This window comes from Lissotriton vulgaris, chromosome 8 (genome assembly GCF_964263255.1).
Source record: "Lissotriton vulgaris chromosome 8, aLisVul1.2, whole genome shotgun sequence".
In the NCBI taxonomy this organism is placed as follows: domain Eukaryota; kingdom Metazoa; phylum Chordata; class Amphibia; order Caudata; family Salamandridae; genus Lissotriton; species Lissotriton vulgaris.
Genome location: NC_141696.1, coordinates 829,871,401 through 829,897,179, shown reverse-complemented (window position 1 = coordinate 829,897,179; position 25,779 = coordinate 829,871,401). Strand labels below are relative to the sequence as shown.

General features: G+C 44.1%; 1 protein-coding gene across 3 annotated transcripts in view; it reads left to right on the top strand.

Moving 5' to 3' along the window:
- Positions 1 to 25,779, top strand: part of LOC147698064 (interleukin-18 receptor 1-like) — a 477,649-nt gene that overhangs the window by 323,261 nt on the left and 128,609 nt on the right. For all 3 annotated transcript variants that reach the window (XM_086934734.1, XM_086934735.1, XM_086934733.1), the window contains one exon: positions 4,940 to 5,079. In XM_086934734.1, the coding sequence (XP_086790860.1) occupies positions 4,940 to 5,079 (140 nt within the window). The remainder of the gene's footprint in view (positions 1 to 4,939; positions 5,080 to 25,779) is intronic.

The following is a 25,779-nucleotide window of genomic DNA, read 5'->3' as shown; positions in this document are numbered from 1 at the left end:
CAATAGCACATAAAGTGCCCTCTTTGCGAAGATAAACTTTCAGACGTAGAATTTACTCAGGTGTAAGTGTACACTTTCACATCTCTGTAAATCTACACTTTTTTCTGATTCTTCATTTCTGTGTAGACGTACACTTAAATGGAGAATTACATGCCTCCAGCCCCTCAGCTCAGGGGGTGGTGAGGTCTAAGACTGAATCTATGAGTGTGAAGTTACTAAGTGTAACTTTTCACATGTAGATGGAGATCACCACCACCGGGGCAGAAATCTTCCTATCAGTATGTACAGAAAGAAAGAATAAAGTTTATAAATTCTTTGTGAAATATTGAACATATTTTAATGAAAAATAAAAATGTAAAATAATTATTATAAACCTAAATCTAATTCCTTAAAAAGCTAAAATACATTATCTCATTTGTTTCAAAAAGTTTATTAAATGTTGAAATATTTAAAAACATAATAATGGTATACATAAAAAAAATTGTTTAATTAAAATTTACACTATTAACTAATAGTTATGTATTTGTATTGATTTACAATATTTTAAAATAATGTTAAATTAGTAATCAAAAACTATAATATAAGCTATTTTAACTTTCATATAATATTTTAAACTAGATTTTCTAATATATTTATGTAAACTTCAAAATAATGTATTTAATGTATATTATTTCAATGTGATATTATATTAAGTCCCTTCTTCCATTATTTTCTATTATTCCAAGGCTTAGCTGGAGTACATTTACTACTGTTTTGGGGCCCTATTAGGCAGTAGTAACTTTAGAAGTGTAGTTTGTGAATAACAATGAGCTAATGAGCTTACTCTTTTTTGGGTATGTGTTTGTATTTTCATGTCACTCCCTAAACCCTTCCTTACCCCAGCCTTAACTCCAGCCATTTAGTAGTAAGTAGTTCCCATCTCACAGCCACTCTCCCTGAGCTTTGCCATATTTACCAGCAAAAGGGTAATATAAAGTTCTCCACACAAAAAAAATAGGAGGGGCGGAGGCAGAGCTCTCTGCCCATAGGTTAATGAATAGCATTTTGCAGAATGTGAGTAATTGTAGTGATACTTTGCATACTATAAAATGCAGGTAGTGAATTGGCTCCACAGTCTACAACCTCTATCTCAATCCTCTTGGTAACCTTCGATATGACCCAGTCATCCTACATCGCGAATATGCAGACGATGATGAATCTTACATGAAGATCTCCTCTCATGGCAATAGCTCTCACTTAGCCAAAGCCCCTAGCAGCAGTTGAACATAATCATACTAGCCATTTTCCAAGACATCCAGTAATGCAGGTGGTCATGGAGGCCTGTATTTGCCCTCAGTCCTATTTCAACCTCAATGATCATAGAAAAATAAGCAATTACTAAAATAGTGCAGCATCCCATTCATTTCAATGTTTGCTGTTTGCTTATTTTATCTGCAACTCATTGTATGACCCATTCATATAGCAACATTGTTGATGCCTTCCTACTGGGTGAAGTAGCTACATTATTGATGCCTCTCTACTGGGTCAGTGTGAGAAGAACCAGTCACTGGGGAGAGGAGAAGCATCTTTTGTAAGCAATTCTTCTCACATCTGCCACCCCTTCAATATTTCTGTTGCAGAGAAATTACAATGTGAATAAGGAAAATGTTTGCTTTTTTCCACTATATTCCCTACCATGGGGTCCATTATGATGGTTAGCGGAGCGCCTCCGCCAGGCCGGCGGTAGCCACCGCTGGCCCGGCGGGGGCGATCCGCCCACCATCTAAGCCTGATTGACCCCCCGCCATATTAGTATGGCTGGGGGGTCCATGGCGGATGGAAAGACCGTCCGCCTCTTTTCCGCCAGTCGACTCATCGACCGGGCGAAAAAGTAGTATAATATGGTGGCAGTGTCTGCAAGACACCGCCATCCATATTATGATGATGGCATAGATCAGAGGAAATTGCAAAAAACACAGTTGATGGACAGAATGCAGAACAATGTCTTACATTCACCCCAGTACAAAGATCTGGGCCTAAATCCATCCGTTTTTTGCACTCCACACACACCCTAGGTCAGACAATGGCTATATGCAAATCAGCCTTGATCCTGTGCCTCATGGGAACAGTCCAGCCCGAACTACCAAGCCATGTCTTTCCTAGACCGGAATCAAGCATCCAAGGACCGGTTTCTGGCTATCAGCCTTCTTCAGCCTGGATAGCTTGACTCCAGTGATGTGGATAGCCTGGGACTCACGTCTGAGCATACCCAGCCCACTCGGGGTGAAAATTGCAAAAAACACAGTTGATGGACAGAATGCAGAACATTGTCTTACATTCACCCCAGTACAAAGATCTGGGCCTAAATCTGTCGTTTTTTTGCACTCCACACCACCCTAGGTCAGACAATGGCTATATGCAAATCAGCCTTGACCCTGTGCCTCATGGGAACAGTCCAGCCTGAACTACCAAGCCATGTCTTTCCTAGACCGGAATCAAGCATCCAAGGACCGGTTTCTGGCTATCAGCCTTCTTCAGCCTGGATAGCTTGACTCCAGTGATGTGGAGAGCCAAGGACTCACGTCGAGGCTGATTTGCATATAGCCATTGTCTGACCTAGGGTGGTGTGGAGTGCAAAAAAACGATGGATTTAGACCCAGATCTTTGTACTGGGGTGAATGTAAGACATTGTTCTGCATTCTGTCCATCAACTGTGTTTTTTGCAATTTTCACCCCGAGTGGGCTGGGTATGCTCAGACGTGAGTCCCAGGCTCTCCACATCACTGGAGTCAAGCTATCCAGGGTGAAGAAGGCTGATAGCCAGAAACCGGTCCTTGGATGCTTGATTCCGGTCTAGGAAAGACACGGCTTGGTAGTTCGGGCTGGACTGTTCCCATGAGGCACAGGGTCGAGGCTGATTTGCATATAGCCATTGTCTGACCTAGGGTGGTGTGGAGTGCAAGAAACGATGGATTTAGGACCAGATCTTTGTACTGAGGTGAATGTAAGACATTGTTCTGCATTCTGTCCATCAACTGTGTTTTTTGCATAGATCAGAGGAAAGGCATGCGGTTTTTGCTATTGGCGGAACTGTTGAGGGCCCCCAGGGTGTTGGAGGGGTGGGGGTTGCACATTTGCATGCATAAGGTGGCAGGCACCGCGCGGTGCCTGTCACGTTGTGCATGCAAATGCAGAACATGCATTTTTTACATTGCGGCGGGTGCTGAATGACGGGACCGCCAAACCAATAGCGGGCCGTCCCTTTTGCCATTGCGGTGGCAGGAGGACTTTGTCTGCCCGCCATCATAATAGACCCCCAAGTGTCCTGACCTTGGAAGCCCTCACAGTCATCTGCTACAATGATATCGTAAACCCAAGATAAAAAATAACCCATTATTAAAGCAAACAGGATCGTATTTGATGTATCCTTCTGCTCCTTCCTCTCATACATCCTTTCCATCCTCTTATCTTGTTTATTTGGTGCCCATGCTGAAAAAACTCTGGGTTTTATTTACAAGCCCCTTGTGCCAGCGGTACGTCACTTTTTCCCTATATTAAAAGTGGCTCACTGGCGGCGCAAGGGGCTTGTAAATAAACCCCTCTGTGCCTAAACTAAACGGAACTATGTATGGTGTTAATTAACTTATCTTATTGTTCGACTTTCCTGATATTATGCATCTCATTTGTCCACATAATTGTGAGCAAAGTTTGGAATTGTAATTGCACTTTGACTCAAAGCTTCTTGAGTGCTTTCATTTACGACCAAGCTGTCATTGCTGATGTTGTGTAGTTCTACATATATCAGATCTAAGGTTATATGCAAAGTCTTTGCCGGCCAAGGTTTTAGCTTCCAGTGGCAGACTCAGTTACTGCTATTTGGTGTTATAATACAGTACATTTATTAGGATCTTCCTTGGTTTCTTCTGATCCACGTTTTGTCTACAAGGGTCCCTATGGATTCTCTGAATCTATTTTTCTGTATCTATTTCCTGGCTGTCTTTGACGACTCCTTAAGAAGATTTATTATAGATCCCTTATGGTCACTGCCCTTAATGCCTCTGGGACATTTAATACTCTTAGATGAATGCACCGAGAATGAAGTTCCTGACTTTGTTTATTATCTGATTACATTGTTTCAGTATAGTGATTTCAGAGGTAATTTGGTCAGTTCTTGATCCATATTAATTTACAGTACCATAGTTCTGTGAGTGATGTCATCAGGTTTGGCACATGTCCTGGATACCTTTCCAAATAGATTAAGATATCTTAAATCTCTTCTCGATCTCAGACCTGAGATCCAGCAATATGTTTTTAAATGAAGCCGTACTAGAAATTAATAGTAGTTCTTTTTGTTATGTTGCTCATATTTACCACTGTGATGGGGCCTTTACCTCCTCCCAAGACATATTCCCCTACCTGGTGCATCCTTTGGGTAATGCTCTGAGCCCTTCAAACATGTTCCTTGTAGGTATGCCCTGCATACTTGTAAAGTTTGGGGTGTCAAAGGCAGGGGTCTGCTTAGAATTGGTCGTGTAGCCAGTATAGTCTGTGCAAGAAGGGTACCTGCATGTATTTTGCCAAATTCCTTGTCTTTCAATGGGGTAGATTTGTTAGGGATATGCGTAAAATGAAAAAATGGGCAGTTGCATGGGAATGCACATGTGACACCCAATGACACACCCCCTTGATGTAAAGTAGTGAAAAGTATGAATGGTGCATTTTTGCTTTACTTTAGGCAGCTTTCCAGCGCAAATCAGGATTTGTGCTGCAAAATAAGTTCCTATACAATATGTTGCGCTTTCTGCCACTCCTGTAACACAAACCCTGTGCAAAGTGTTTATACATCTCCCCGGTCTATGAAAATATATTATTATGAAGATCTCTGAGTTCTATGTCGATATGCTCTTCACATAAGAAAAATATTTAATGCTAAAACATTAATACATTTTTGCTATCACAGTTATGACAATGGCAACGCATTCCTGTCGACAGAAGTACACTTCGAAGAGGTGAAAGAAGAAGATTTCAAATTCAATTACATTTGCAAGTTGGATAACCCTTTTGGAAACAAAAACAAAACATTTGAACTCAGAAAAAAAGGTACAGTCAAATAGTTTTTAACCAATTGTCAATATACATTTACTTTTGCACCGTGCAACAATGTAATGCTGTTGTAATATTAATTTAACGAATCTGAAGTGAGCATCATACAGTTACTCAGAAAACACTGCTCGAGGTATGAATGCCGTTTTCACTCACTTATGAAGGTGCCCTAATTATTTGCTGTACATAACAGTTATTAAAATAATATCTCATAAATGAAGGGGCAGTGCCTTGTTGTTTACTTAGAGATGTGCATGTACAGGCCTAAATGTATGCAACTTGCCTAAACGTTTCCAAATGCACAATTTGAATGATTCATAACAGTGACTTGCATGTTTCTCGAAGTCCTCTAGCACTACGCTGTGTTGTGGTATCAGCTTGCTCTAGAATGTGCTAGAGCCGAGCAGAATGCTAATTCTTGAATAATTACTGGCTTTGACCTCCCACTTAGGGATTGAGACAAAGGGCCTGATTACGAGTTTGACGATCCCACAGCGGACGGTGCAATGTGCCGCGTCTGCTGTGGGACCTCCAAACCCATGGAGCGACCACCTGCCAAATTAGGAGTCAAATCCTTGTCTGGTAGGTGATCCTTCGTGCAGGCATGAATGTCACACTGCGCAGGAATTGTGGGTGCAAATATAGGGGGCACTACATGTGCCCCCTGCATACACCCCCTGGGCCCAGCGGTGGCAGGGCCACCTTGGTTGCCTCACCAACACCCTTTTCATGGCGGGCTCACCACCATTAAATGGTTGGTCGTGAGGCAACTAGGAATATGCTTGGCAGTGCCACAGAGGCACTGCCTCCATATTGCTGCCTCAACCCGCACCGCCTCTGCCGCACATGAACTTTGATCCCGGCGGTTCAGGTGGTCTTATGGTGGTCCGACCACAGCAGCCAAAATACTGCAGGCAGTCCCCTCGGGTTGGTGGTGGTCGGACTGCCACCAAGGGTTCAGTGGTCCTATGGAACACTGAACTTGGAATCCATCCCAAAGACTCGTATGGACAGATGTGGCCATGTCACGAAAACCACATTGTGCCATAGTTATTTATTTTCCCCCCATCAAAGGGGTCAAAATAAAGTTGGTCAAACTGTTTCACCCTCTGAGTCTGTCTTAAAGCTGTTGTGATACCGAATTTAGTGGCGGAAGGCACACATGTTTGAGGTAAGTGAGATTGCCGAGTCTACCCAATCTGTTACTGCATAAATTTGCATCACAATTAAAAAATCACACACACGTCACTCTTTTGCACAAATGCGATGCACATCTCATAGTCTGTTCTAATTATAAATTGTTTAGGTTTTTAATTTAGAAGAGCGTGGTAATGGGATAGCTGCCAAAAAGTAGGATAAATGCATGTATGACCTCTATAGTTTCGTGATACTATGGTCCTGGGAGGACTCTAAACAGGAATTATGTAATCTGCTGGGATGTGTTAAGGTGTGGTTATAAAAGGTATGACGCAATGAGTGCAGTTTGTGATAGTACGTGGAAGAAAAAATACGCCTGTTATAGAGCTCCTGTGTGATGTGTTCATTTGCATGCTCTTGTGATGGTGATGAAATTATATTCTCCTTTCTTTATGCCCCCCTGTGGTAGAGTACAGGGGAAACAGAGGGGCATATTATCAAGGGGGTTTATCTCCGCTTTTTTGGCATTAAAAGCCAAGAAAGCGGAGATAAAATTATCTCCCTATTACCAAGCTGTCGCTAACACCAGTTAGTGACAGCTAATAGGAGATAGCGACCATCTTGGGCCTTGCTTTGCATGTCAGTGATATTTATCACTAATGACATGCAAAGTGGGCGTGCCAAGATGTTAGCGACTGGAAACAATCCCTAACATCGCTATCTCCTATTACCAACTTTTGGAGATATTCGCGCTATATCCTTTTTGGATGTATTATTTCTGAAGATTGACTACTACTTTGGTGTTCTAGCTTCAGGAAAAGTGCAAGTAGGCCTGTCAGGTATAGTATGCCAGAAGGGCCACTACGTTTTTCTCCTGGAAGTAGATCAGGGCTGATGAACCACAAGGCGCCCTACTACTAATGCTCAAAGCCAGTTCCTCTTTTTTCCACGATTCACTCTATCTCTCTGCTTTGATCCATGCATTCTCTATCTCTCCTCTCTTGTCTCTCTGTCTCATAGCTTCTTTCTACCTCCCTCAGTCTCTTGCTCTCTTTCACCACTCTTGAAGAGTTTTTACCTGGCCCTTTCTGCGGGATTAGCCCCAAGCATTTTGCCTTCTTCCTCCTATGTTACTGGCCTTCTTTTTATTGGATTTAAGACTCGCAGCTCTTTGCCACTGCTTATCAGTGCTAAGTGCATGTGCTCCCCCCATTTTAAACATGGTATGATTGGTTTACACCTTTTTGGCATACTTAATTTACTACTAAGTCCATTGTACAGTGGTATCCCATTGACCCAGGGCCTGTAAAATAAATGCTACTAGTGGGCCTGCAGCCTGCTTGCGCCACCCGGAGAAGTAGTCTTTCAACCCTGTCTCAGGCCTGCCACTGCAGATCCATTGTGCATAGTTTACTGCCATATTGAATTGGCATTTAAAAGTACTGGCCAAGCCTTAAACTCCACTTTTACTACATATTAGTCAACCCTAATATAGGTCCTAGGAAGCCCTATGGGCATGGTGGGTGCTGTGTAGATAAATGTGCCTTTATTGTGTGGCATGTCCTGGTAGTGACTCATCTCATAGTCTAGCATTGGGAATTCTCTTATAAGTGCTTAGGTGATCATTTCTGACCTCAAAGGAGTAGTGTTGCCATGTTTGGTATGTTTGGAATAGCGATGAAACATCAAGCTTACTGTGTAGTTGTATTTTACATTACTATTTCAGAAATGCCACTTTTAGAAAGTGTTTGCCATGGAGTGAACAGCAACAGAAAGAACTCTGAGATGCTGAGTCGCACTTTTAAACATCGAGAAAGAAGGCATTCATAATTGGGAATACAGACTTTCTACAATGTCAATAACTGCTTCAAAACCCTGAAGTAAATCTGTGCCAAGCCAATCGCGTATGATACATCTGGCATGTTTAATCTTTTCAGTAAGTTCAAACGCAAAAAATAAAAGGCATTGAAAAATAGATGCATTGCACTGCCAACAACCGCATTGGAAAATCTAAGAGGAGACTCACACAACCCATACTGCATTTGATGATTAGTAATAGTGATGATTAGTAATATAATGCTCCGTGTTTTGACCTGAATGGAACAATTTCAAAAAAGAAAAATACGGGCATGAAGAATTTTGCCACAGAACACTATTTAAACCCATTTGCCTACAGTTTTGAGTCCTGAAGAGAACCCCAAAATCAATTGACAAGGGTTCTGTGTGGGGTTTCAGAATGTACAGGAAGAATGGCGCCTGTGCTGGTAGCTGTAGGTATACAGTGTACAGAAGTAATAATGGACGGTGCTACAAGTAAGAGGAGACCCCAAAAACTTCTGCAGAGAGTGGCCAGGGCCCACTCAGTAAAGACAACAGAAATCCTGTGCACACGTTCTATCAAATGTGTATAAATGTCATCAATGGTGCAAGGCAAAGTAGAATCAAATGAAACAAGGTAAACCCATATGTATGGTTTCTTTCCAAATGCAGTGTATTGACTCTTCCTTTCTGGAAGAGTGACATCAACGAAAAACAAACAACCAGCCGACGCGTGTTTCATCAAGCGGGCACTGGGCCCATGCCTCTTCAGGGCTGTGTAATGTCAAAGGTAAATGGTTCACGTAGCCGGTGATATTTTTGACCCGGCAGATACGCGTATGCGGGAGGTACCATGAGTGATAAACCTGGTGGAGAGAGAAAGTGAGGACGGGCGGGTACAGCCGTCTTCAAGGCAATCTGGGTTGGCGCCTGAGAACGAGACCGGTAGTGTTTCACGTCAAATTCGGAGAGGAGCCTTTTGGAACTTGGCCCAAACCTTTGTCAGAAGGATTGCTGCTCTGCACAAAGGACTCATCTGGACTACCCTTCTACTGCTACTACTGGGTGGCCTAAAGGGCTTACTGGATTACTTTTCAACTTGTTGCCCTACTGCCAGCTGGCCCCCAAGACTCAGATCTAACTAGACTCTCCAAGCTGCACAATTGCCAGAGGATGCTAAGTTATCGGGAGGGACTACCATTTGCATCACTTGCTTTCATGAGCTGGCCTGTCTGCTGCTCCCTGCTCTCTGCCTAGTGTTCTCAAAGCATATTACAAGAAAACAATGGCACGTGTGGAATTAGTATGAAAATAAACCTAGTATTTATAGTAATGATACAGATATAGCACAATGGCAATAATTTAGGAGATGTATGGATTATCAAACAAGCACATATGGAGCCATGTAGGTAAAATGCATTGTGATTTATATTAAGTTAAAAAAGTCCAAACAAAGGGGGTTCAAAGAACCGTGTACGGTACCCCAATTGAAAGGTGAGTGAAACCTATAAACTAAAGTGGCGAGTAGTGATATATGTGAAGGTTTTAAAAAAATACAGAAAAGCAAAAAGCAATCAAACTGAATCAGTTTGCAGTAAACATTCACAGTCTCCTGTGACAATGACAGAGTCTGTGTATAATAATTTGGTTTGCAATTGTGTCACAATTGCATTATTTTCTTGTAATGTAATATGTACCCTAGTTCCATGTGAGTAGGGTGGTCCTTGTCTCCTTTGAACACAGTGTTCTCAAAGGGCATGCTGGTTGGGTGTTCATGGAATTTCAGGGGCAACAGAAAATTCCCCCATAGGGTTGTTTCCTGCTCCTGGACTCCTACAAGTCCTGTGCATCTGGAGCGCTTTGCTATTTCCCTAAACCAACATGTGCTGAGCGCTATTATCCTTGAACCCAGTGCTCGTGCTGCACTCAGAGTGGTGTATGTATTTTTATCAGGAAACCAGTGTCGGAAACTCAGAGTGACGCACCAGATCACCGAAAGCCTCTGTCGATGTGTTGCTGATCGACTGAATGCACTGCCTGCACTCCTTGCTTTCCAGTACTCCAACTTTGTTGAGTGCAAGTGTGGATTGAGATTGTCAACCCTGTGGGTCATGGACACACTGCAGAGCTGGGAAAAGCCTGAGTGTGAGGCATCCACATTGCTGTGGTGATCCCAGGCTTCCCTGTGATGTTGGTTCTGGCCCACTGGAACAGAAATAATGCCAACGCCCGCCTCAGAGTGTCATAACCCCTCCCCTACTGGTTGCCGGGGAATACCAGGCTGCTAAAGACTTCAGGACATCATTTCTGCAACACCAAGCAACGCATGGAAGCCCAAGTAGCTCAATATTGGTGGCCCGCAGTCTTACTAAAGATATTTATGCCCACACAGCCCCACAGTGTAAGAAAGGGATGAAGTTCTCTGTTGCTGGTAGATGCACCATATGGTCATGTTCAGCCATCTTTACGTTTCCCACATGCGGTGGGCTCAATAGGGTCTCCCTGCCCTAATCTATGGTGTGCGCCCCCCAGCACTGACACATACCTTGGGCACATGTGCATGGTCAGTGATGGCGTGGGCGAAACCTTGACGGAGGTCCGTGATTTTCAGTAGAATCCTGCCACATTACAGTAACAGATGTAGTAGGAGTGCAGGAGTTCTTATACTCTACATTTGGAGTATAATTACCACACATTATCTAACAGGTGCACTGGAGCACTGTGCCCTATGATTTCCTGAGAATATTTGGTAATCTGTATGTGTTTTTCTAACTAAACTTGCATCCCATGCCCGTAGAATATCAGGTATTTCGTTCTGATCTTTGCCTTGTCAGGGATTGCATACTATTTACAGTATGGATGGTTCCTGTATTGGTAATATATAACCTGTTGCATTTCATGCCCTGTTGGTATAATGTATATTGCCCTAATTCTTGCACCATCAGGATAATGATGACTCTCTCGGTGTTGGTGTAACATGCATATTATCAATGATTTATGTTGTTCTGGTCTGTGTTGTGTACAGTATATTATATATTGTTATGTAATCCTGTGTGGACTCTCTTTTGTGGTGTGTTCTCTGTGTTACTGGTGTAAGTGTGTGGTGCAAACACTTCACACATTGTCTCTGGGCTTACGCCTGACTGCTCTGTGCTAAGTTTCCAAGGAGGTGAGTACAGGTTATCTTTGCTGTGTAGCACACTTGCCCTGACTAGGGTGATGGGTTATGCCTAGCTTAGTTACATACACTAGCCAACTAGAAAACCCAATTCCTAACATTGGAGATCCGCATTGAGGATAGAACTTGTGTTTACTTGATACCACACTTACTCATTGTTGCACTATGACTCTGTGCTCAGACCATTACATGTTTTCTCTCCTGATTCTCGCATAGGTCATTTTTATTGTTTACTCATGCTTCAGCTCTTCTGCCTGTTAATCTTGTTGTTGCACTTGTGGTTTTGTACCTTGTCAAAATGGGGTTAATTTTTGACCTAGATAACCTGTTCTATTACAATTTGGTGGGGTTTAAGGTTTTCTGCAGTGAGAAGGGACTAGCTGTGAGAGAGGAATCCATTTTGCAGACCTTCGCAGAGCCCTGTACTATTTTTAAAGCGACCACCAAAAAGTGTCAACAGAGAGCCTTGAGGGAGGGGGCGTGTTTTAAGGAGGACCCCGAGATTAGTGTGGACTCTGAATGGGGATTTTCCCAATCTGCATGCCTCGAGGGCAGTGGCCCTGAAGAAGCTGAGGAGGAGGAAGAAAATGACTGGGCAGGGATGCAAGTAGACAGAGAGGACACCATAGATAGGGAGTCCCAACCTGAGTCTAGTGCCAGGGGCAGTATCACCTCCCATACCATGTCCCCAGAGGAGCTGAGAGGGACCTGAAGTTGTAGCTGGTGCAGCTAGCTGTAGCAGAGAGAAGGCTTGAGGCTGAGAGAGCCCCAACTCATGAGAGAATGGTGGAGGCTGAAAGGGCCTTCACCAGAGAGTAACTAGCTCTTGAGAAAAGGTTGACCCTTGAGCATAGTTTTAGAGTTCTAGACTTGCTAACATTGCAGGTGGAGTCCAGTGGTGGCACCAATTATGAATCTAGTGTTAGGAACACCCCCCACATACCCATGGACTTGGTGCCTAGCTTCAAGAAGGGAGATGACATATATCAGTGGCTACAGGAGTATGAGAGGGCTCTGACAGACACAGCAGGATCCCTGAGAAGGATTGGGGCACTAGCCTGGGGAGTTATATTCCTAGTGATGGGAGGAATTCCCTACTGGCCCTAGAAATGATAGGGAGGCAGAGGTACACCCATGAAGGAATCCCTCATTGAAAAGTATGAAGTCTCCCCTGAAGGGTATAGGTTGGGGTTCAGGGGCAGTAGGGAACTGTCTCACCATTCTTGGGAGAGTTTGTAGAGGATTGTTGCAAAGCACCATATGGATGAGTGAAGGTTAGCACAGCAAACCATTTTGAAGAGCTGTGCAATCTAATTATTAGAGAGCACATATTCTGTTGTTTTCCAGGGTCATGCCAACACCTAGAAGGTAAGTTCTCTGATCCTAGCATGAGGGGACTATAAACACTTGTGAAGTGGTAACTTTACTCTGAAGGTGCTAGGGCCTCCAGTTTTCCCTTTTAAAGGTAAAGCACTGACTGAGCATTCAGGTTATTCCCTATTATCTAATGTTACACTTTGTGTTTTAAGTCTTTTAATCCCTCCAACTCCTAGCATAAGCAGTGACTGCTCATCCTGGCTGCCCTGAGAGAAGAAAGTGCTAAAAGAGAGACCATGTCCATTCAATTGGAATGTATTAAATTTGTGATCCTATGACAGCAGTGGTAAATGACCTTAAACACACAGGGTAGGAGCCAATAAACCTCACTGCTTGGGGTCCCAAACTAAGGCCTCACATGTCTCTCAGACCTATCAGTATGATCTCAAACATTCTAAACAATACGTTTTAAAAACAATTCTTGGTAAAATTCCACTAGCTACCCTTGCCACTTGCTCAGTGACAAATGAATTGTAAAGTGCTATATTCACTTGTTGTTGCCAAAGGCTAGCGTCCCCCATTGTGAAAACTGTTTCAGCACCACTTACAGGGTCTTGAGATGGTGACAAACTTGGAAGCAGCGGCCTTGGGCTTTTAAAACTGCAGCTGATGGGTACAGCCCACCAGGAAATGCCAAAAAGAATATAAAATTCAGTCCGGCCTTGTATGGAAATGGCTTTGTGGGGAAAATGTATGCAGAAGTGCTTCAATGGGAAAATGCCACATGACAGTGCAGTCTACTAATAATTGTGTAACTCTCCACCGCTGGTGTGGCAGAGATTGTGACTACCAATAAATTGGATCACTGACAGAATATCGACCTACAGAAAAAATCTACGCTGGAATATCGAAGGCAAGAATATCAACATCCTATCTACAACATGGTAAGTACAAAAATATCGAAACCAAAATATCGATGTTAAAAATATTGTGATTAAAAAATATCGGGGTTTTTTGTAATAAAAAAAAGCGTAAAATAAAGTAAATAATACTTATAAACTAAATAAACATAGTTAAAGTATTTAATAATGTTTACAATTAATAAATAATACATATACAATAATATAACATTAATTAAACATATACATAAAATATATAATATATACTTACTTAATAATAAGTTTTAATAATTATTTTAATAACTTATAAATTATCAAACAATATTATAAATTACAAATACATCTACACACATAAAACAATAACATAAATAAAAAGTAAATAATTATATTTAATAAATTAAAAAAATTAAATATACTTTCAATATTTTTAAAATTGATAATATACTACATTATCAAAAATATTAATAAAAATATTAAATAGCTAAATAAATAAAACTACTATTCAAAGTCCAAAAAAAAACTACAGTAATGATAACACTGGATAGCGTAACACTTAAAACTACTATTTCAACTTCAGAAAATGCAACAGTAGGGAAAGCTTTGGATAGCGTAGGGGTAAAAATTACTATTCCAACTCCAGGGGGTGCAACAGAAGGGAAAGCGTTGGATAGTGTAGGGGTAACAATTACTATTCCAACTCCAGATAGTAAAACAGTAGGGTAAGCATTGGATAGCATAGGGGTAATACTTACTATTCCAACTCCAGAGGGTGCTACAGTAGGGAAAGCGTTGGATAGCGTAGGGGTAAAAATTACTATTCCAACTCCAGAGAGTGAAACAGTAGGGAAAGCGTTTTTATAGCGTAGGGGTAAAAAAATACTATTCAAACTCCAGAGTCTGCTACAGAAGGGAAAGCTTTGGATAGCATAGGGGTAAAAATTACTATTCCAACTCCAGAGGGGGCACAGTAGGGAAAGCGTTGGATAGTGTAGGCATAAAAATTACGATTCCAACTCCAGAGGGTGCTACAGTAAGGAAAGCGTTGGATAGCATAGGGGTAAAACTTACTATTCCAACTCCAGAGGGGGCAACAGTAGGGAAAGCGTTGGATTGAGTAGGGGTAAAAATTACTATTCCAACTCCAGAGAGTTAAACAGTAGGGAAAGTGTTGGATAGCGTAGGGGTAAAAAATACTATTCCAACTCCAGAGGGTGCTACAGTAGGGAAAGCGTTGGATAGTGTATGGGTAAAAATTACTATTCCAACTCCATAGGGGCAACAGTAGGGAAAGCATTGGATAGCGTTGGAGTAAAAATTACTATTCCAACTCCAGAGAGTGAAATAGTAGGGAAAGCTTTGAATAGCGTAGGGGTAAAAATTACTATATCAACTCCAGAGGGTGCTACAGTAGGGAAAGCGTTGGATAGCGTAGGGGTAAAAATTACTATTCCAACTCCAGAGGGCGCTACAGTAGGGAAAATGTTGGATAGTGTAGGGGTAAAAATTACTATTCCAACTCCAGAGGGGGCACAGTAGGGAAAGCGCTGGATAGTGTAGGGATAAAAATTACGATTCCAACTCCAGAGGGTGCTACAGTAAGGAAAGCGCTGGATAGCATAGGGGTAAAAATTACTATTCCAACTCCAGAGGGGGCAACAGTAGGGAAAGAGTTGGATTGAGTAGGGGTAAAAATTACTATTCCAACTCCAGAGAGTGAAACAGTAGGGAAAGTGTTGGATAGCGTAGGGGTAAAAAATACTATTCCAACTCCAGAGGGTGCTACAGTAGGGAAAGCGTTGGATAGCTTATGGGTAAAAATTACTATTCCAACTCCATAGGGGCAACAGTAGGGAAAGCATTGGATAGCGTTGGGGTAAAAATTACTATTCCAACTCCAGAGAGTGAAATAGTAGGGAAAGCTTTGGATAGCGTAGGGGTAAAAATTACTATTCCAACTCCAGAGGGTGCTACAGTAGGGAAAGCGTTGGATAGCGTAGGGGTAAAAATTACTATTCCAAATCCAGAGGGCGCTACAGTAGGGAAAGTGTTGGATAGTGTAGGGGTAAAAATTACTATTCCAACTCCAGAGGGGGTAACAGTAGAAAAAGCGTTGGATAGCGTAGGGGTAAAAATTACTATTCCAACTCCAGAGGGGGCAACAGTAGGGAAAGCTTCGGATAGCGTAGGGGTAAGCATTACTATTCCAACTCCAGAGGGGGTAACAGTAGAAAAAGCGTTGGATAGCGTAGGGGTAGAAATTACTATTCCAACTCCAGAGGGGGTAACAGTAGAAAAAGCGTTGGATAGCGTAGGGGTAAAAATTACTATTCCAACTCCAGAGGGGGCAACAGTAGGGAAAGCATTGAATAGCGTAGGGGTAAAAATTACTATTCCAACTCCGGAGGGGGCAACAGTAGGGAAAACATTGGATAGAATAGGGGTAAAAATTACTATCCCAACTCCAGAGAGTGAAACAGTAGGAAAAACGTTGGATAGCGTAGAATTTAAATATAACATACTTATTATTAATTTTTGTATTTAAAATAATAAATAATTACATTTTTAAATAACTCTACATCATTTACAAAAACCCATTTTTTTTTTAAACATAATTTTTATTGTTTTGTTTCCAACTTACAATGCAGTACTGGTAAGCGTCATAACAAATTGCCTGTCAGCATTCCCCAAAGCACTTGGTAAGAAACAGAATCATTCACAGAGTAATGTCTATTCCTTTATCTGCGGCCGACTCGAACTCCCGGTCCCGGCGCAGTTTGTGAGTGGGTGCAGTGCTATTATCTATTCTCAACTGCCCCCAACCCTCATCCCGCCTCAACTCAGTCATCCTCAACCACCTCCCACCCTCCCTCCCCACCCCCCAAGCTGTGTCTTAGTGGACCATTCGCTGCTGCCCTTAGGGGCCAAGACAATGTGCGTTCTATGCTACGGGATCAATGAAAGCACTGTGGTATTAAGCGTCTCACATGTGGGACAAGTGCAGCATTTGCCTCTATCTCATAGTGGAATCCTTCCGACTATTGTGGTGTGTTATGCAGTGTGCGTCTCTGGGTCATCTGCTCGGGTCTCATCATCTGCATCTACAGGGGCTGTAAGTTCCATAACTAGTCTTTCCCAGGCTCTTGCCCTCTGTAACGCCTCCTCATTGCCCGTTCTACGTGCAATTTGTAAATGGACAGTGCCTTCACACTCAGCCCACTTTCGGAATTCCGCTTTCCACTTATTTATACTAGGGCCCTTTTTCGCTTTCCAATGGGAGGTTATAGTCCTTTTGGCCAATAGGAATCCCAAATCTATGAATTTGCTAGTGATTTTGTTTTTTGAGGTGTGGGGAAACCAATGCAGGATACAGTGTGCCATGGAGGGTTGGAGATCTCTCTCGGTTACATCCATCAACAGAGCCGTCCCCTCCCTCCAAAAGAGGTCGAGAGAGGGACAGTCCCACAACATGTGTTTGAAATCCGCTTCAGCCATGGTGCACCTCGGACAGGACGCTGGCTGGGTCGGGAAATATTTATGCAAGCGGGCTGGTGTTAAGTATGCTCTATGAAGGATGTGAAAGTGCACTAACTGAAATCGTGCATTTCTTGTGCTTTTCCAGGCCCTCTCTACTATTCCACTCCATGCTGTATCTGGGATGTCTTCTCCTATGTCCATTTCCCATTTAAGCTTCAGGGCAGTCAGCGGGGACAGGGACTCTAGTGTCAGGCGCCTATATAGACATGTCACTGCCTTTATGGTGTCCGCCGCAACCACAACATATTGGCACCCCATGGAAGTGGGCGGCTCTGTAAGGCCTGTTTTCCAGTGCTTTCTAATAGCTGCTGTGAGTGCAGTGTATTGCAGAAAGTCGCCCCCAGGTATGTCATATCAAGCTCGTAGATCATCAAACGGTAGAAGGGCTCCCTCCTCGCAAAGGAGGGAGCCCTTTGTCTGCAATCCCTGCTGTTCCCAGGACTCCAGTTTCTGCCAGGTGCCCCCATGTGGCAGAGCCCTGCACATCTTCAGCGGTATGTCAGGAGCGTAAGGGGTCCCCAAAGTCAGTCTCCACAGGTATCTGTTCCAGCATTTCTGGGCTGTGGCAAATTCCAGGGTAAGGTGTATGGTCCCAAGTGGGAGCCGCAACACTATGCGGGATAGGACCATTAGGGGGCCCGACAGCTCACCGGGTCCACCTTCTTCCCTAGTGGCCCTCGCCACCCATTGGAGTTGGGCTGCTAGCTAATACATTTCATAATCCGGGACCGCTAGCCCTCCCTCTGCTCGGGGGCTAATGAGTGTGTTTAGAGCTACTCTGCATCTGACCTTACCCCATAGAAAAGAGATGACCATCGCTCTGAGTCATTTAAAATAGGCTGTCGGAACCCAGATCGGCAGGGCCCTGAAGAAGTACAGTAAAAGTGGAAGGGTCACCATTTTCAGAAGCGCCACACGTCCTGCAACAGATAACGGCAAGGTACCCCAGAATTCAAAATTAGCCCTGGCCCCCCTGATCGCCTTTCCAATGTTCCCCCTCCAGAATATCTTCCTTTTCATAATAAATAAGCATGCCTAAGTAGGGCAAACATCTCTCCTCCCATTTCACCCTTTCGGTGGTCTGGAGGCCTAGCCTGCCCTGGGAAGAGACACGATTTCGCCCAATTGACTTTTAAGTCAGCCACTCTACTCAGATCCCGCAGCAGGAACTTCGCCCCCAGCAATGCATCGCCTGTGTCTGCCATGAACATCAAAAGGTCATCCGCATATAGTGCGAAATGGTGGATCTGGCCATAAACGTCGAGGCCCCGGTACGCCTGCCCCGAACGAGCGTGTGCTGCCAAGGGCTCCACTGCCATAGCAAATAATAATGGGGAGAGGGGACACCCTTGTCTCGTGCCCCTCCTCACCATGAAAGCCTCCGAGATCACCCCCCCTGTCTTGACCCTGGTGGTCGAGTCTGTATACAGTAGGGCCGTCCACCTTATTAAATTGGGGCCAAGGCCCAATTGTCGCATCACATGGAATAGGTACTCCCACTCTAAGCTGTCAAAGGCCTTCTCTATGTCTGCAATATGTTATCCATTCCTAATATTCTTATAAGTTTGTCTTGCAAGTTCATTAAGGCCACTAGGGTTGATCTTACATACTGTAGTCATACTGCCAAATCTTGTTTGATTGTTAATGAGGAACTATCCAATAGACGCCTAGACGAACCTCATTGCCTTCTGCTTTCAGTAAAACCCTTGTCTCATGGTGTAGGACGTCCATTCCTCTACTCACTATTCACAAGAGATTGGCCCTCTGTGAATGACAGAGGGAGTTGAGGTGGTAGGAAGAATGGTGTTCGTAAATGAGCAATGGCAAATCACAGAACTGTCAACAAGAACAAAGCCAGGACCCTGTAGACTAAACAATGGAGTTTTATCATGTTGATTGAGAGAGGCAAGAGAAGCACTGTATGGGCAGGGTGAGGAAAATAAACAGGAAAGTTTTTGGAAACTGGGACAAGCTCTTATGGAATTGGTCAAGAGAGCTGTAAAGTTGGAATCTGGAAAATTCCTAGCTGAGGAAGAGCAGAAAGATACAACGTGTCCCAGAGGCCTTAAATTTTGGATGACAGCATCTCTCTTAGTTGTGGCCAGGGAAGATTGTACATATCCTCAACATTCTTCATGGAATTGCATGCACTGATTGCTTGCTGGGCAGTGGTTTTCTGCACAGAATTTCATATCAACACTAGCTGGTTGAAGGTGCATGAAGGTAGCCCTAAATGAAGTTTGTATTCTGCCATTAAAATTCCTGAACTTCCCAAATTTGATATTACAAGAAATTTAGAAAGTTTCTCAAAATTGTAAATTTTGGAATTTTGCTTTGATGTGTAAAGCGAGTGTATACCTTTCATTAAAAAAATTCTTGTGAGAGACCAGCAGGAGTCTGATTTGCGGAGGAAATGTCCTGCCAAGAGACAGGTTCTGCCTGAACCAGTCTCTTGTTGGTCTTTTGCTGTACCTTTGTTAATAAGGTGTGTGCGAACATTTAAAAAATATATGTGTGATACCAGCAAAATACATCTTGCTTTGAAAGGGTAATTTGGCCAAATTTGCATGCACTTTTTTGAAATCTCATTACGAAATTCAGCAATTTTGCACATATCAGCATAGAAGCAAGTATTTGCTCAATAGGTGCTGTAAAAAACATATGGCTCATGTATCACTGGTTTTGACCGGGATCCAGCATCATATGTAACATTGGTGGTCAATTTACCCAAAGGGTCAGTGAAAACATGACCTGGGAAAGTGCGGTACCCGAAGTACATGTCACATAAAAAGGGGTGGTGTTCAGAAGAGACATTGTGGGTGATCAAATGAGAGGAGGCCACCTACCTGTAGCTGTGGCACCAATATTGACTGTCTATCCAGTGCCAACTGTGACATTATGACACCCTCTCTGTTGGCTGGGGCAGTTAGGGGACATGTTGCAAGACTTTAGGTCTAAGTAAAACAGGACATGAGTTTGTGGTCCCTTGACCTTGGAATCATAGAACATGGATGTAAGACTCACACCTGGTCAGCAGGGTGGCAGTATCACACCTGTAGACAGTCAAATGATGGCAGCGGCAACATGAGAGAGAAATCAACAATTCTTATTTAATCATGAGTTGTCCCAATCCTGAAACCAATCAATTCATAACAAAGGAGAAATTCTGGACTTCATCATTTCAAAAGGAAACACCATCCCACTGTATGCCATCACCACTTGCAATGGGTCCGACCATTACAGCATCTTCTTCTTTATTAACAGGGAGGTGTCCCTGAGGAGGAAGAAAATGAAGCAATGGAAAAGGAACCTCAGAAATATTAATACACCCTGTTGCAGGGATTCTGCTCATGCACAGAACTATGCACAGAAAACCAGGACCTCAGTGAATTGTGGTGCACCAAAAAACTCTCCTCAGTACCCAGAAACCCTAACCGACTAGCATCAGTGTCTCATTAGCTCTCCATCCTATAGCGAAGCTACCAATGATTAGACAACCCAGAACATGCGACTTAGCGTACTCTCAGGAATAGTGGGAATCAAGAACACTCTTTTATTTTTATTCTCATACCAGTCCACAACATGAGTAATCAGAGACACAGAAAAGTTTAAAATATTTATTTTAACAACGTGCTCTAAGATGCAGTATTTTAGCTAACATAAGCGGGCCGATGATTAGAAATATTATGATCAGCATTGTTACAATTCCATTAAACACAAAGGGAGAAATCATGTTACAATGATAGTGGAAACAGGCCATATACCGCCTTGTGAACCACCCTCCCCTGCTAGGAACTAGGTTTTATAATAATAATAGAAGGTCTCTTAGGCTTGAATGGGGAACCCCATACCTCCAAGATCAGCAGTGGTGTGTCACATCACAAGATCAGCAAAAGCTCACTGGAAAAGATTTTCTTCCAAGTGCTCAAATCATGCATGCACTGCAATATTAAAGGCACTTGAATTTCAGTTAGCTACAGCTGTGTTCATGTTGTGTCTAGAGCGTGGGCCGATCAACCCGAATAACAGCATACAATGTTATGGTGACCTTGAAGGCTTATGCACACACTGTACAGACTAAAGTTGCGATGTATATCTAGGGATGTTGAAAACAAGCCGTTCTCATGTGAAGAAAATCAAGCAGTTTAACTTACAACAATAGTTACATGTAGTGTCGTGTGCAAAAGCTTCAAAGTGGCCAAATGGTGTTTAAACTTCTAAAAGGCTTATGCTAACATACAATGTGTGCAAACAGGGCCCTGTTTTCACTACAACCCCATGTAAACATGCCTTGTCTTTCCAAGTTGACATGACAGAGGTTCATGTACTCACAGACTTCTATAACTATACTGTTAGACACGGGATCCCTGGCTGGCCAAGGCTCGCGCCAAGTCAGTCAGAGATCACCATTTCTAAGTCAGGGCAAGGGAGTTACACACCAAGATAACCCCTGCTCACCCTCTAGGTAACGTGACGCGAGCAGCAAGGCTAATCTCGGAGGCGATGTGTAAAGCATTTGCGCGCGCACCCAGCAACAACACCCAAGGCCCACCACAAAGGAAACTCCACACAAGTTTATATAAAAAATAGCCTTTGTATTATAGCAAAAACACATTAGATAACACACACACTTTACAATGTGCCAACAGGCACGGGCAGAATTTACAGGGGATTATGTACAGGACAGGGCCCCATGGACCACTGTCAGGGGTAGGCACTTTTAGAATTAGCACTTGTAGGTATAACACTTAGCACATAAACATATAATGACTGTAGCACCAAAATAGTAAATGTAGCACACAACCAGTAATCACTGGTAAGGGTAAATACCTCCTACGCAACCCTAAACTCTGTAGGAAAATCACGCAGGGAACTAGGACCTTATTATCAGGACCTAATGGGACATAAACAATCACCTAAGCAGGTCACATTTAGCAAAGGTAATGGGACATAAACAATCACCTAAGCAGGTCACTTTTAGCAAAGGTAATACATAAACAATCCTCTAAGCAGGTCACTTTTAGCAAAGGGTAAGGGACATAAACAATCTCCTAAGCAGGTCACTTTTAGCAAAGGGGATAAAACATAAAACACATTGCACATGAGACATTAAAACACATTCAGAGGTGCAGGTAGAACATTTGCGCAGGAATCACATAAGCAAGTAAATCACAATGCCCAGGGTGCACGTAGCACAATACTGGAACTGTCCCCCCAGGCCAACTGGCCTCGCAAGGGCTGAAATGCCCTGAGTCCAAATGTCAGGGAGGCTGCTCAGGCAGCCAAGAACACAAACCTAAACGTAGCAACTATCCACTAAGTGCTGGACAGTTGTAAATCAATGATGGGCCAACGTTGGAGCCTCGTGGGCTCAAGAACAATGGTGAGGGCAACACAGCGTGGGAGCCACGGGCTCTAACTCACTACCCCTCAAGAACCTCACTGGGCTCTAACAAATATAATGTCACTCAAGAGCCTATCTGGGGCTCATAAATCAATATGGCTGGGCAATGAGCCTCTCTCAGGGCTCACAGAACAATGGGGGGCTCGGAGCCTCGTGGGCTCGAAAATTAAGATATGCTGCCTGAGCCTTGTGGGCTCTGATTAACAAAGAACTGCCCCCTCGAGTCTCTCGGGACTCGTAACGAATATGGGCGGGGGCCTCGGGGCTCTACACACAAGAAAATTCCCCTGGAGCCTCTCTGGGCTCCCTCGCAATTGTGGGCGGAACGTTGGAGTCCCTCACGGGGGACTCGAAAGTCAGTGATGCCCCCGGAGCCCTCACAAGGCTCTAAACACAACGGGGGCCTCGCTCGGCCAGGCCCGCACACTAGAGGGGAGGGGCGGGCACCGACAATGTGCCCCGACGCCCTCCTCCCTTCACTCCACTCACCGGCTGTCTCGCTGGCGGGACGGCTCTCCTCTACCGGGGCTTCGCTGGCGGCGCTTCCCTCCTCGCTGCCCGGCTGCGGGGGAGGGACTTCCGGCCTCCTCTCTCAGGCCGCGCAGCGATTGGCCGGCCGGCCCAACACTTCCGGGTCGCACTAGGCAGCGGCCCGGCAACGTCTGAGAACACTCCGGCGCTGCGGAGGTGAAAACACAGGGCAATGCCGGGTGGGCACCGGCTCTTCTTTAGGCAGACAATAAATCGAGGTGGGCACTCGATAATGAAATAGCGAGCACAGCAGTCTCGGCAAATGCCGGGTGGGCACCGGCTGGAAAATCAGAGCGCTCCCAAGCGCTCTCAAGGCAAAGTCAAGCGCTCCCAGCTCTAGGGAGGAAAATAAAACGCTCCCAGCGCTAGCAGCGAAAATGAAGCACTTCCAGGCGCTCTGGCCAAAAGTACAGCTCCAGCAAGGTCTGGAGGCAGGCAGGGGGCAAGGCTGGGCCCAGAGCCAGCTCACTAGGTCTCCAGGCAGGGAGACAGTCCAAGTGGCGGTCCTCCTGGCCCCAGCAACAGCAGCAGCCCCCTCAGGATCCTGGAACAGAGAACAGAACCAATTTTAAGGGGACACAGCCCCTTCTTATACTAACAATTCCTTTGTCTCTAGGTGCAGGGTGGGGGAGAGACCAGTCGCAGCTGGTTTTGGAGCACCCTTGATGGCTCAACCACCCCTCTCATTCACTAGCAGAGCTAGGGTCATCAGTCGCACCACAGGGGGCGGAGCCAGCATTGTGTGGGGAAAGCCCAGCCCCATCAGGAGCCAGGTGCAGCCCTCCCCAGCCATCAACATGCTAATCTCACACCCACCACCGGGCAGACCCATCCAGCCTTCCTGGAGCCAGGCTCACCAGCCAGCTCCAGCCAATCACACGCCAGGCATATTTTACACTAATATTCCGCACAAGACACAATCATGCCACATACATCATTGCGAAGCATTCACTCTCACAAGTTCGCACCTACCAAATTCGAGTCTGCACTCCCCACGCATCAGGAACTACCAGGGACACAGACATTCCCCATGCATTCCTATCGGAGAGCAGGCCTACTCTGGGACACAGGGAAAAAGTGCGCAGAGACCAAAAATCATCAACACAGATCACATATTAAAAGCAAAAAGATTAGGGGTGAACCTACCAGAAGGGCCAAGTCCAACATATACTATCTCTAGTATGATGGACCCCTTAGCACCACTTCAACAACGAAAATGCCTCTACAAAAGTCTCCAAACCTTGGTACAATAACAACCTAAATTTGAAACGTCGCAACTTAAGAGCAGTTGAACGATCCTCTTGATTCAAATCATCCTCGGATCATCTAAAAGTCCTTAGATCGGTATGGAGCTCTTATAACAAAACAATTAAGAGTTCTAAGGCTGATTACTTCAAATCACAACTTAATCAAGCCTCAAATCACCCCAAGCAACTTTATGAAATAGTTAAACAACAATCGGGTAGAAGCACCCAACCGCCTCGACCCAGGAGACGGCCCACCCTTACACTACAAACGAATGCAGATAGAACTGATCTTAACAACTTCCACCCTATCTCCAACTTCCCTACTCTGGTCAAACTCTAGAAAAAAGCGTCTAATCTCAACTCTGCCCTCACATTGGGAATTTCCAACTCCTGAATCAACATCAGTCTGGCTTTTGGAGTTGTCACAGCACAGAATCAGCACTCTCTCACGTTATTGATGACATTTTAAAAATGCTAGACCAAAACAAATCTTGCCTCCTAATCCTCCTTGACTTTTCTTCTGTGTTTGATACTGTTAACCACGACAACCTTGTATCCATTCTTGAGAACAGGATGGACCTTTGCTGTCTGATTTTGCAATGGTTTTCGTCCTTCCTTCACCACAGATCCCAAAGATTCAAGGTGAATCAATCTCCATCCCAGCCCTCGACAGTCTCCATGGGGGTCCCACAAGAGTCTGTCTTATCTCCCATAATCTTCAACATGTTCTTGGAACCGTTAGCTAATGCACTAAACCCCATGAACATTCTTTCTTATATGTATGCGGATGACACACAACTTTACCTGAAAACTTCACATCACTCAACACTACCCTGACAAATACTCAAAACTGGCTAACTGAGAACCACCTCTTGCTCAACACTTCCAAAACAGAATTCCTTCTCATATCTCCTCTTAATCACAACCCAAGATAGACCTCTGGATAAAACACCTCACAGCCTTCAACTGCTCTCCTCACATTATTGATTCAGCTAAATCTCTCGGATTCACCCTGGATATGCACTTGAACATGAAGAATCATATTAGTAAGGTGTGCAAGGGTGCTAATCACCAGATCAGGACACTTAGGAATCTCAAACCATTTCTTCCACAAGTTGACTTCAAGCAGGTGGTCCAAGCGCTTCTTTTGCTGATGCTAGAGTATGGCAGTGCTATGCTCTGTGGCCTCCCTAAATTTATCTTGGCCCCCCGAAGGGCTTCCTTGAATGCCGCTGCCAGATTGATTATTGGCACAACAAGAAATGCTCACATATCCCCAGCCCTAAAATCCATAAATTGATTGCCCTATGAAGCAAGAATACAGGTAAAGCTTGCATGATTCACAAAGCCCTCCATTTCAAAACTCCTGGTTACCGGGCTCAAAGGCAAGAATTATCTGTAGGTGGTAGAACTTGAAACCACAGATTTTTTGCAAAAAGAGAACGAGTAACAGATATTTCTCTGGCTCTGCCCCGAAGATCTGGATCTCTCTCCCACCGGAAGTTCGCAGAGTCTCCTCCAAGCTTGCTTTCCAAATGGAAGTAAAAATAATCCTAGTGAACAAGTTCTTGCCTTAAATGGCCCTGCGTCGTCTGTTTTACTGTAGTGGACTTACAGCTTTGAAGCCAGAGT